General features: G+C 41.5%; 1 protein-coding gene across 4 annotated transcripts; it reads left to right on the top strand.

Annotated features, from left to right (window-relative positions):
• The first annotated feature begins 5064 nt into the window (after positions 1–5064).
• Positions 5065–12448, top strand: LOC115194818 (ladderlectin). 4 transcript variants are annotated; one of them, XM_029754727.1, is made up of 7 exons: positions 9325–9357; positions 10196–10316; positions 10410–10475; positions 10606–10706; positions 11110–11286; positions 11962–12073; positions 12222–12448. In XM_029754727.1, the coding sequence occupies exons 3-7, from the start codon at positions 10418–10420 to the stop codon at positions 12311–12313; spliced, it is 540 nt and encodes a 179-aa protein (XP_029610587.1). In that variant the 5' UTR covers positions 9325–9357; positions 10196–10316; positions 10410–10417; the 3' UTR covers positions 12314–12448. The 4 variants fall into 4 exon arrangements, with proteins under 4 accessions (XP_029610588.1, XP_029610585.1, XP_029610584.1 ...); XM_029754728.1 differs by lacking the exons at positions 9325–9357; positions 10196–10316 and adding an exon at positions 5065–5088; XM_029754725.1 differs by lacking the exons at positions 9325–9357; positions 10196–10316 and adding an exon at positions 7854–7980.
• Positions 12449–13066: the final 618 nt, after the last annotated feature.

The raw sequence follows: 13066 nt of genomic DNA, 5'->3' as shown, positions 1-13066 counted from the left end.
TAGGAAATCCTGTGTTAGGTACATAACATACTGTACAGCTGGGGGTACTAGAGGAGAGTGTCACGTTGTTATCAAGGAGACAGGAATGCATAATCGTTTTTTATTTATTTACCCAAATTACAGATTGCCATGTAAAGGCACGAGGACGAAGACCTAACAAACACGAATACAAAACACAGGGCTGAAACCCAAACAGAAGAGCGAGGTGTACCTTGAATAAATACACAGGACGAGACCAGATAACAAAAGCGCACAATCATACAACACGGGACAAGACCCGTAATCATCAGTGCACAAAACAAGCGGCACGAAAGCCAACACAACAAGGCACAGGTACTCACACGACCAACAACCAACGGACATTGGGACAATAATCGACAGCCCAATTGAGAACAAAGGGCACACTTATACAATTACTATTCAGGTGTGGGTAATGACACAGTTCAGTTTCTAGAGGCCGGTGACGTAGACCTTTGAAACTGGTGCACGGAAAGAGCAACAGTACCGGGGGGGTCCGTGACTGAGAGGTTAAGGAAACCCTGTGTTAGCTACAAAAATGATGCAACTGCTAAGGCAGCATTTTCTCAACTCGGTCCTGGTGATCCCAGGTATCATCTCTTCAACTACATACAATAGATTCACCTAGCACACAGGAACATGGATGCTTCCCAAATGGCTTCTTATCCCCTATGTAGTGCGCTACTTTGGACCAGGGCCCACAGTGAACTAAATAGAGAATAGCTCAGGGCCACAAAGGTAATATGGACCCTTGTCTAAAGTAGCTCACTACATAAGGAATAGGAGGTCAGTTGGGACGCAGACAGGGACAGTGTTAGATGAAAGATGAAAAATCTCACCTTCTGAAGTCTTCAGTTGTAGCTTTACTTCTTCAGAGATCTTCAAAGGTCTTCACTGGGTCTCTCTCTGTCCTGCCTGTGAGTTGAGTTCTACCTCTCCTCTCCTTTTTAAGGACCCGTCCAGTCAGACCCCTCCCTCTATTTTTCTCAACCTATCTCTCATCCTTCAAACCTCTGCATACTTTCTGTCCAGCCCAACACCTGCTGGACCTGTCCAACATCTACCGGTTTGACAGGGTTGGGGTCAATTCAAAGTGAAGGTATGCAACTTTTGTAACACATTCATGTGTTGCATATTGGGTCACAAGATGGTTATGAAGATTATCTTGAACACTGATGTCCTACTGAATGTTCTACTTAATTCTACCTAATTGAAGCTGATGAAGATGTAGTCTGAAGTGCATTATAATGTCTTGGAAACACAATGACATTTCAGAAGGAGATAAATAATGAGGAGGAAAACCTTTTTCATCATTGTGATGTCAGCAGATAGACTTTAGATGCAGCATAACGTTAACTATAAGCTCTGGAATGTTACATTCATTTGAATTAACTGCCAACCCTGCTGTCTGTCTTATTGACCTTTTGCCCCAGAATGTTGGGCATCTGATCGTAGAGCTCCAATGAATAGCAACTGTCGTCAAGTCCAACACCTTGGACAAGCTCATGTTTAAAACACATGAAATCCATTGAGATGATTACAAAAAGGTAGAGTTTTCATTGAAAAACAAATAGTTCAAAATGGCTAAATATTTCAACAGTGCACCGGGGATACTTACTTCTGTGATTCCTGAAATGGCGTAGGACCAGCAGCATTCCTTTGTGAGGAGGAGAGAAGGTGGGAGAGGGTGAATAGCTAGCGTGCCTTTTCTTTGTGAGGGTCAAGCCTCTCTTTCACCAAACCTTGTCATCAAGGTGACTTTCTGTATTTCTGGAAGAACACGACAATGGAATAGATGGATGAGTTGTGTCCCAAATAGAACCCTGTTCCCTACATAGTGGACTAGTTGTGACCCTATAGGCCCTGGTCAAAAGAAGTGTACTATGTAGGGAATATCTTGCAATAGGATTATTGTGTAAGATGGTTCTTATTGTACCCCTGTGGCAAAATATGTTGTCTTAAAAATTGTATTTAAAAGAGTCCTACTCCTTCCTTCATTTCCCAGAAATGGATAGGTTCAGATAAATTGTTCAGCATATCAAACCGACAATAATGATGTCACGTCCTGACCAGTAAAGGGGTTATTTGTTATTGTAGTTTGGTCAGGACGTGGCAGAGGGTATTTGTTTAGAGTGTTTAGGGGTTTATTAGATTATGTGTTTATGTAGAGGGTATTTGTTTAGAGTGTTTAGGGGTTTGGTGCTTTATGTGTCTAAGTAGAGAGGGTATTGGTTTAGAGTGTTTCGGTGTTGTCGGGTTGTGTGTAGGTTAGATCTAGGTGATATAGTTCTATGTGCAGTTTGGATTTGATCTTCAATTGGAGGCAGCTGTTCCTCATTGCCTCTGATTGAAGGTCCTATGTATAGGGGTAATTTAGAATGGGGTATTGTTGGTAGTTGTGGTTGCATAGCTTTGTGTTTAGCCTGCAATCCTGTTTGTCCATACGGTTTCTTGTTTTGTAAAATGTTTGTGGTTTTTGTAATAAAACGTAAAAATGAGCACTCAACCCGCTGCGCTTTGGTCCACTATCTACGACGGTCGTGATAAAATGGACAGGTTAATCTCTGGATTTCTTCATTTATTTTAATGGAACGTGAATCAGTTCCTGTAGTACAGTAAAGACAACTGTCAGTCTTTTCAACATCTTCGTTCCAACGGTTTTCATCTACGCTCACATCTACAATTGCAGACAGAAACAGCATTCAGAATCTGCTGTAAAGAATGAACATTTAGTGAATGAGTGAGTGTGTGTACTTTGGTGAAACAGTTGATCTTGGTAGAGTATTAGTACACTGGATCTTCTGTCCAGTAGTGGTCACACACCAACAGTAACCTACCAGAAATGGACATGTTAACCTCTTTGGGACACAACTCATCCCACTCAACAGCCAGTTGAATCCTGTGGCGGGTTATTCAAATACCTTAGAAATGCTATTACTTCAATTTCTCAAACATATGACTATTTTACAGCTATTTAAAGACAAGACTCTCGTTAATCTAACCACACTGTCCGATTTCAAAAAGGCTTTACAACGAAAGCAAAACATTAGATTATGTCAGCAGAGTACCCAGCCAGAAATAATCAGACACCCATTTTTCAAGCTAGCATATAATGTCACAAAAACCCAGAAGACAGCTAAATGCAGCACTAACCTCTGATGATCTTCATCAGATGACACACCTAGGACATTATGTTATACAATACATGCATGTTTTGTTCAATGAAGTTCATATTTATATCAAAAACCAGCTTTTTACATTAGCATGTGACGTTCAGAACTAGCATACCCCCCGCAAACTTCCGATGAATTTACTAACAATTTACTAAATTACTCACGATAAACGTTCACAAAAAGCATAACAATTATTTTAAGAATTATAGATACAGAACTCCTCTATGCACTCGATATGTCCGATTTTAAAATAGCTTTTTGGTGAAAGCACATTTTGCAATATTCTAAGTACATAGCCCGGCATCACAGGGCTAGCTATTTAGACACACCAAGTTTAGCCTTCACCAAAATCAGATTTACTATAACAAAAATGTTATTACCTTTGCTGTTCTTCGTCAGAATGCACTCCCAGGACTTCTACTTCAATAACAAATGTTGGTTTGGTCCCAAATAATCCATCGTTATATCCAAACAGCGGCGTTTTGTTCGTGCGTTCTAGACACTATCCGAAATGGTAAATCAGGGTTACGAGCATGGCGCATTTTGTGACAAAAAAATTGTAAATATTCCATTATCGTACTTCGAAGCATGTCAACCGCTGTTTAATCAATTTTTATGCAATTTATCTCGTAAAAAAGCGATAATATTCCGTCCGGGAATCTGCGTTTCGGTAAATAGAGGGAAAAAAAGAAAGACGGGGGCGGCCAGTGCACGAGCCTAAGCCCTTTGTCCTCTGATCGGCCACTTGACAAAGGCGATAATGTGCTTCAGCTTGGGGCTGGAATGACGACATTCTGTTTTTTCCCGGGCTCTGAGAGCCTATGGGAGCCGTGGGAAGTGTCACGTTACCGCAGAGATCCTTTGTTTTTGAAAGAGATGTCAAAGAAAGCCAATAAATGGTCAGACAGGCCACTTCCTGTAAAGGAATCTCTCAGGTTTTTGCCAGCCATATGAGTTCTGTTATACTCACAGACACCATTCAAACAGTTTTAGAAACTTTAGGGTGTTTTATATCCATATCTAATAAGTATATGCATATTCTAGTTACTGGGTAGGAGTGTAACCAGATTAAATCGGGTACGTTTTTTATCCGGCGGTGTAAATACTGCCCCCTAGCCCTAACAGGTTAAAAACATGTTACATATAACTCAGCAAAAAAAGAAACGTCCTCTCACTGTCAAATGCGTTTATTTTCAGCAAACTCAACATGTGTAAATATTTGTATGAACATAAGATTCAACAACAGAGACATAAACGGAACAAGTTCCACAGACATGTGACTAGCAGAAATGGAATAATGTGTCCCTGAACAAAGGGGGAGTGGGGGTCAAAATCAAAAGAAACAGTCAGTATCTGGTGTGGCCACCAGCTGCATTAAGAAATGCAGTGCATCTCCTCCTCATGGACTGCACCAGATTTGCTTGTTCTTGCTGTGAGATATTACCCCACTCTTCCACCAAAGCACTTGCAAGATTCCGGACATTTCTGGGGGGAATGGCCCTAGCCCTCACCCTCCGATCCAACAGGTCCCAGACGTGCTCAATAGGATTGAGACCCGGGCTCTTCACTGACCATGGCAGAATACTGACATGTGATTGTATCCCAAATAGCCCTCTATTCCCTATGAAATGCACTACTTTTGACCAGAGCCCATAGTGAATATGTTGCCCTGGACAAATGTAGTGCACTTGTTTTAAAGGCTAATGCTAATTCCACAAACTCCCAATTACCCTCTGGACACGCCCCTCTCCTGCTAACTCACCACACCTGAACTCACTCTGCTAATCACCAATTCCTCTTCCATTCCTTTGGTATATAAGCAGCTTGTTCTACCTGGGTTTGTTCTGCATTTGTGGTGTCCCAGTTCCTTTATTGGTTCTGTTGTTGGTTGGCTAAAGTACCTTCCTGCTATTGAAACATTTAAAGGGTTTTAATTTCCTGCATTGTGGCATAATATCCTGTTCATCCTAGCTTGTGTAGCATTATGGTGTTGCTAGCCCAGTATTAGACCTTTAATTTATCTGTAAGGGACTTGTTACAGCTTGTGAGATGAGACATGGTCCAATGATGGTACCTGCTAGCAGAATGTCTCTTACATCTATAATCCTGTAGACTGTTCTGCTCGGTTGCCCTTTGCACTGAGTCTCAGTGAACAAGAAACTATGAAATGCTGTTTTTTTTACCCCCCCCCACCCTCAAATTCAAACAGATTCATTCCATGTTTGCTCAGCTGTCTTGCTAACCCCCCTCACAACACGAGTTATTGATCACAGCTCAGTGCTGTAACTGGTGACTTACCAGAACCATCTAGCGTATTAAGGATGGATCTTCAGAGGTGGGACCCATGCTGCCAGCAGGTACCTCATTTAACATCTCCTGAATGCAAACGCTTTGACAGATTTCCAAATAACTTTACAGGGAGAGCACACTTTGCAACAATCTGAGTTATCACAGACTTTCCTGATGGCCATTTCACCTTACCTACAGGTGTTACAAGCCACTAAGCCTTACCTGCCAGCCTTTAATATTATGCTTTTATTTTTTGTTGGACAATAAAAGAACCAGAACTGAATATGGTTCAACCATAATGCCTGCATTCTGACAGATTTGGAAATAGCCAAAGCTGCAGGGCATTTCTACATTTGGGAACTAGGCTTCTGATTCTCAGTGCTGCCTTTGCTCTAGGAGATGCAAGTAAGAGTCCACTTTTCTTCACTCATTCTGTATTTTTATTGTAGAATAGGTGACTGACTGATCTTCAAATAACATTGTAGCTGTGATTTGTACACTGGCCTTTAAAGCCACATGTAACTTCTCCTTACAGATTCAATTCTAGAAGAAGACTTGTGTCCTTCCGGTTGGACCAAATATGGATCAAGCTGCTAAATGTTTGTAAAGACTACAAGGAGCTGGCCTGAAGCAGAGGTTTCGCCCTTACCATCTACTGTGAATTTGGAGGGACAGTGCAGTTGAAATTAGCTCCTTTTACATTACCTTAAAGGTGATACTTTCTTAAACGGCAACACATGACTGATGTGAAATACTGAACATCCCTTTAAATTAACCTTTTAAGACAACATATTTTGCTACAGGGGTACAATAGGAACCATCTTTCACAGTAATCCTATTGCAAGATATTCCCTACATAGTACACTGCTTTTAACCAGGGCCTATAGGGTCACAGCTAGTCCACTATATAGGGAACAGGGTTCTATTTGGGACACAACTCATCCATCTATTCCATTGTCGTGTTCTTCCAGAAATACAGAAAGTCACCTTGATGACAAGGTTTGGTGAAAGAGAGGCTTGACCCTCACAAAGAAAAGGCACGCTAGCTATTCACCCTCTCCCACCTTCTCTGCTCCTCACAAAAGAATGCTGCTCGTCTTTAGCCTTAAGACATTGATCTATCACCTCTCATCTTGCAGACTGTTTTAAATTAAATACACTGAGATTGTGGTATTTCTTGCACAATACTTTTGCACTACGATGATGTAAAAACGTACTACAAACGTCTGCTAACATTAGCCACCGCTAGCTGAGAATCATTGGGAGCGGTGGGGCAGGCTGTGCCGGTCCTCTTTCTTTTCTTTTTTTTTCAACGGTCTGAAAGATGCTGGAAATTAATATCTTCTTAATGCAAAGACCAGGAAACTCTGGAAAAAATACACGGCGATTTATATAAATTAATGGCTCTGAATGCACTGTCAGCATGCAGCCAAAAGTTACCAACCACTTTTGGAGCTAACTAGCTAGTGCTCTCAAATGGAATCCTTATGTCGACAGCAGATGAGACTTGTGTTCATAACATGGCTAACTTACCTAGCTAACAAAACAAGTTATATTAACAGGATAGATAGCTGGCCATCAGCAACATTGGGTTGTCAATGAGACAGAGCTCGCTAACCAGCTGAGCCAGCAAACAAAATAATCATTTCGTATTTGAAAAAATACCCAACAGACTCTGCATTTCAGGAATCACAGTAGCAAGTATCCCTGGTGCGCTGTTGAAATATTTAGCCATTTGAAACTATTTGTTTTTCAATGAAAACTCTACCTTTTTGTAATCATCTCAATGGATTTCATGTGTTTTAAACATGAGCTTGTCCAAGGTGTTGGACTTGACGACAGTTGCTATTCATTGGAGCTCTACGATCAGATGCCCAACATTCTGGGGCAAAAGGTCAATAAGACAGACAGCAGGGTTGGCAGTTAATTAAAATGAATGTAACATTCCAGAGCTTATAGTTAACGTTATGCTGCGTCTAAAGTCTATCTGCTGACATCACAATGATGACAAAAGGTTTTCCTGCTCATTATTTATCTCATTCTGAAATGTCATTGTGTTTCCAAGACATTATAATGCACTTCAGACTACATCTTCCTCAGCTTCAATTAGGTAGAATTAAGTATCTTCATAACCATATTGTGACCCAATATGCAAGACATGAATGTGTTACAAAAGTTGAATACCTTCACTTTGAATTGACCCCAACCCTGTCAAACAGGTAGATATCGGACATGTCTAGCAGGTTTTGGGCTGGACAGAAAGTATGCGGAGGTTTGAAGGATGAGAGATAGATTGAGAAAAATAGAGGGAGGGGTCTGACTGGACGGGTCCTTAAAAAGGAGAGGAGGGAGAGGTAGAACTCAACTCACGGGCAGGACAGAGAGAGACACTAGAACTCAACTCAACTCAACTCACAGGCAGGACAGAGAGAGAGAGAGACCCAGTGAAGACCTTTGAAGATCTCTGAAGAAGTGAAGCTACAACTGAAGACTTCAGAAGGTGAGATTCCAACATCTGTTCATCTAATACTGTCCCTGTCTGCGTCCCAACTGACCTCCTATTCCCTATGTAGTGAGCTACTTTAGACAAGGGCCCATATTACCTTTGTGGCCCTGAGCTATTCTCTATTTAGTTCACTGTGGGTCCTGGTCCAAAGTACTGCACTACATAGCGGATAAGAAGCCTTTTGGGAAGCATCCATGTTCCTGTGTGCTAGGTGAATCTATTGTATGTAGTTGAAGAGATGATACCTGGGATGACCAGGACCGAGTTGAGAAAATGCTGCCTTAGCAGTTGCATCATTTTTGTAGCTAACACAGGGTTTCCTTAACCTCTCTGTCACGGATCCCTCCGGTACTGTTGCTCTTTCCGTGCACCAGTTTCGGAGGTCTAAGTCACCGGCCTCTAGGAACTGAACTGTGTCATTACCCACACATGGTCCCCATATTCTCCCCTGATTAATAAACGTTTAAGTGTGCCCTTTGTTCTCAATCGATGTATTGTTCCAATGTCCATTGGTAGTTGGTGGTGTGAAAACCTGTGCCTTGTTGTGTTGGCGTTCGTGCCGCTTGCATTGTGCATAGATGATTACGAGTCTCGTCCCGTGTATTTATTCAAGGTACTCTTCGCTCTTTTGAATGGGTTTCAGCCCTGTGTTTTGTATAAGTGTTTGTTTGATTATAAAAAAAATTGCATGCAGTGGGCATAATAAAGTTAAAATAAAAAACTTTGCTTTTATAATTAAAATATTGAAGCTTTATAGTTACGTGATGACATCACGTACTCCAACAAACAACGATTAATCCGACTCATTTTCCAACAATTTGAAACCCTTTGTTCCATTCTTGGACTTCACTGTTCTCCACTCATCTTTTTCGCAAACTGTACTCAACTTGCTTTCAACTTCAAACGACACTTTTGATTCCGCCGTCTCCACCAACCTCCTCACAAAACTCGAGAGGGAGGGGTCTGACTGGATCTGTCCATAAAATAGAGAGGTGGGAGACTTAGAACTCAACTCACAGGCAGGATTTCAGAAAGTGAGATTTCAAACTGTTCATCTAATACTGTATGTGAATGTATCCCAAATAGCCCTCTATTCCCTATGAAGTGCACTACTTTTGACCAGAGCCCAAAGTGAATATGTTGCTCTGGACAATGTAGTGTACTTGTTTTGAAGGATAAGGCTTATTCCACAAACTCCCAATTACCTTCTGGACACGCCCCTCTCCTGCTTGCTCACCACACCTGAACTCACTCTGCTAATCACCAATTACTCTTCCATTCCTTTGTATAAAAGCAGCTTGTTCTACCTGGGTTTGTTCAGTATTTGTAGTGTCCCAGTTCCTTTACTGGTCCTGTTGTTGGTTGGCTAAAGTAAGTTCCTGCTTTTGAAACATTATGTTTTTAATTTCCTGTGTTGTGGCATAATGTCCTCTTCATCCTAGCTTGTGTATTGTTATGGTGTTGCTAGCCCAGTATTAGACCTTTAATTTAACTGTAAGGGACTTGTTACAGCTTGTGAGATGAGAAATGGTCCAATGATGGTACCTGCTAGCAGAATGTGTCTTACATCAATGTTCTGGTTGGTTGCCTTTTGCACTGTCTCAGTGAACAAGAAACTATGAAATGCTAATTTACTTTCACCCCCCCCCCCCAAAAAAAACAAACATGGATTCCATGTTGTGCTCAGCTGTCTAGCTAATCCACCTCACCATATGGGCACCATGTTGGGCCATACTGAAGAAACATGGACGTGCAAAGCCAGAACACAACATTGGCAGCCATATTTGGATTGGTAGTGTATAAACTAGATTTAGTTATTGAACAGTGCTGTAAATGGTGATTTATCAGAACCATGTGTATTATGGATGGTTCTATAGAGGTGGAACCCATGCTGCTAGCAGGTACCTCATTGAACCATGTTGTCTAGCAAGCTGTTGCTATGGAATGTCCTTAGACCTTGCTTCATTAATTAATAGGTCTAATATTGGGCTGTGGTGTAACTTACTGGTCAGTCGTATGTTAATGTGTGTATTCATCCAGCACCACATGTTATCACAGCCTTTCCTGATGGCCATTTCACCCTACCTACTGGTGTTACAAGCCACTAAGCCTTACCTGCCAGCCTTTAATATTATGCTTTTATTTTTTGTTGGACAATAAAAGAACCAGAACTGAATATGGTTCAACCATAATGCCTGCATTCTGACAGATTTGTCAATAGCCAAAGCTGCAGGGCATTTCTACAGTTGGGAACTAGGCCTGTTTTACCCCAGTGTGAGTGGAGAGAAATACCTGCCCAGAAGTTCTCCTCAGCCCTGCTTAGGGAATAGGTTGGCATTTAGGAGAGCAGATATATTCCTCTTCTAATCTACTGTATGTGGAGTTGAATCTGGTTTTGATGGCTTCACTCTTTATTCTCTCAGGAGACTCCATGACCATGTTGACCAGTCTTCTGATTCTCAGTGCTGCCTTTGCTCTAGGAGATGCAAGTAAGAGTCCACTTTCCTTGACTCATTCTGTATTTTTATTGTAACATAGGTGACTGACTGATCTCCAAGTAATATTGTACCTGTGATTTGTACACTGGCGTTTAAAGCCACATGTAACTTCTCCTTACAGATTCAATTCTAGAAGAAGACTTGTGTCCTTCCGGTTGGACCAAATATGGATCACGCTGCTTAATGTTTGTAAAGACTACAAGGAGCTGGCCTGAAGCAGAGGTATAACCCTTACCATCTAGTGTGAATTTGAAGTGGAAGTGTAGTTGAAATTAGCTCTTTGACATTACCTTAACGGTAATACTTTCTTAAATGGCAACACATGACTGATGTGAAATACTTAACTTCCCTTTAAGATGGGAATTTTCTATACATATTTAATGTGGAGTCGTGCCTCCTGTATACTAGAAGCCACAGGACATGGTTTAAGACGGAGGTGAACTAATATCTTTTTAAGAGAATATTTTTAAAGGTTATTAGTTGTGATGGTCAAGTCCAGAAGACAAATTCTCAGCAACACTGGCTTATACATGAAATGTCTTTGTTCCCATCTACTGCTTGGCTGTTGCTGTAGATAATGTTTTTTAATTGACTTGCCTAGTTAAATAAATACTTTCTTCTCTAGCGGAACTGTGTGTCCCTTGGTGATAAACTGGTGTCTGTACCCAACGTTGTGAAGTACCTTGGCGCAAACCTGTCATCTGTGCACAGCTCCGCGGAGGAGGAGTTTCTACAGGCTTTGGTCTTGGTCAAGACTGTTGGTTTCCCTCCTACCTGGATTGGTGGATTTTATTCTGTTAAGGTGGGACCATTAAGCACAGTGTTCTATAGAGCATTACTGCAAGGAACTCCGTTCCATCTCATATTGCTCAAGTGAAGAGCAGACCTGGATTAAAAAAATAAACGTGAGGTGTGGCATGTTGGCACCTGTAATTATTTTTAGTAATTCTATCTGAGTTGTGTAATGCTATATTGTGTGGACCCCAGGAAGAGTAGCTGCTGCTTGTTAACAGCTACTGTACTGGGTTCCACATAAAATATCAAGAGTACTTAGGTAGCCTAGCCGTTAAGACCATGGGGCCAATAAAGGCAAGGCTGGTAGTTTGAATCCCAGAGCTCACTCCGTGAAATCTGACGTGCCCTTGAGCAACGCCCTTAACCTAATTGATCCTGTAAGTCCTAGATGAGAGAAAATCTACTAAATTACATTTAACTGTCAACTTAAGTAGGAGGCTTTTATACAGATGTGAAACGGTTCTAGGTAAGTATAAATGTTCTTGTAAACATGTGTATGGTCTTTGAAATGCATATGGATGATTGCAGATGTGAGGATTAGACTCCACGTTGTTCTTTACACAAGCAACAGTCCCAGTCGGAGGGTTTTGAAGTAGTGGTAGCTTTAACTGTTTTGTTGTTTCAGGTGGTAGAGGAACGACTACATTTAGTTTGTATTCTGAATCCCACTTTCCCCCCTCAGGACAGGCGGTGGTTCTGGAGCGATGGCTCTGACTTTGATCACCAGAACTGGGCAAAAGGAAGGCCCGGCAATGTTGGTGCCGGAGAGACTTGTATTCATATCAACTTTGGAGGTACAGTAATCCCAGTATCATTCATTGATCCAGTCATCAAATTAAACTTTATTCCCAGTTCATTTAACAATTGACTCTCATGTACACTTTCCTACTGTTGTGTGTCTTGTGTACAGCTGAATATTTTGGTTCTGTGTTTCGTCTTCAGGTCAAAAGCGCTGGAACAATGCTTTATGTGGAAGGAGCTTGCCCTCGGTGTGCTCCCTGAGACTCCTGCCGCTTCGCCAGACTATACATTAAAAGCAGCAATGCTATTCCGTAGTGTCTGCATCCTCAATACTTCATGGTAACGTCAAATACTTTGCTGCTAAATGACGTTTCAGTTACTACACAAATGTTGAGGAGTTGTTTGCAGCCAATAAAACGTGTACACTATTTTGTCTCATGAGTCATTGAACATGAATGATGCGTTGTAGTTAGTACTTTCTCTTACTGGTCCCCTGTGGGACTCAAACCCACAACCCCAATGTTGCAAGTGCCATGCTTGACTGCGCCACCAGGACTTAACTTTATGTTAATGTAGACCTGTGAAATGCCGCAATATGTTTAGGATACTGACGGTTGAAAAGACATGTTTAACCTGTCATGAAGTTCTTTTGATTATAAATGTTTCTTAAGTTGTGTGTTAAAGAACTGAGAAGGTCATTAAGCGTTATGCCTGTCCTTTGTCACCACTCTAAAAACAGGTGGTTTTTATTCACCTAGGCAAGTCCACTTGTTTACCATGACAACCTACTCTGGACGGCGCTACGCCAATTGTGCGCCGCCCTATAGGACTCCGAATCACGACTGAATGTGCTACAGCCTGGAGATGAACCAGGTACTGTAGTGACTCCTCTTGCACTGAGATGCAGTGCCTTTGACATCTGTGCTGCGCAGGTTCCTGGAGTATCGTTTAGGGGTTCCCCCTAGTTACAATTTTAAAGAAACCCCATGTTCAAAGAACCCCTTTATAAGTGATCCTTGAAGAGAAAATAAAATCCTGAGGTGACA

This window comes from Salmo trutta, chromosome 5 (genome assembly GCF_901001165.1).
Source record: "Salmo trutta chromosome 5, fSalTru1.1, whole genome shotgun sequence".
NCBI lineage: Eukaryota > Metazoa > Chordata > Actinopteri > Salmoniformes > Salmonidae > Salmo > Salmo trutta.
The sequence above is the reverse complement of the archived record's forward strand: the minus strand, read 5'-3'. Positions and strand labels throughout refer to the sequence as shown.

Bases quoted from the DNA above. Each gene is read 5' to 3' on its own strand.
- LOC115194818 (XM_029754728.1), top strand. From the start codon at position 10,418: ATGACCATGTTGACCAGTCTTCTGATTCTCAGTGCTGCCTTTGCTCTA. The intron at 10,707-11,109 runs GTATAACCCTTA...TTTCTTCTCTAG, and splicing joins GGAGCTGGCCTGAAGCAGAG to CGGAACTGTGTGTCCCTTGG. The intron at 11,287-11,961 runs GTGGGACCATTA...TTCCCCCCTCAG, and splicing joins GTGGATTTTATTCTGTTAAG to GACAGGCGGTGGTTCTGGAG.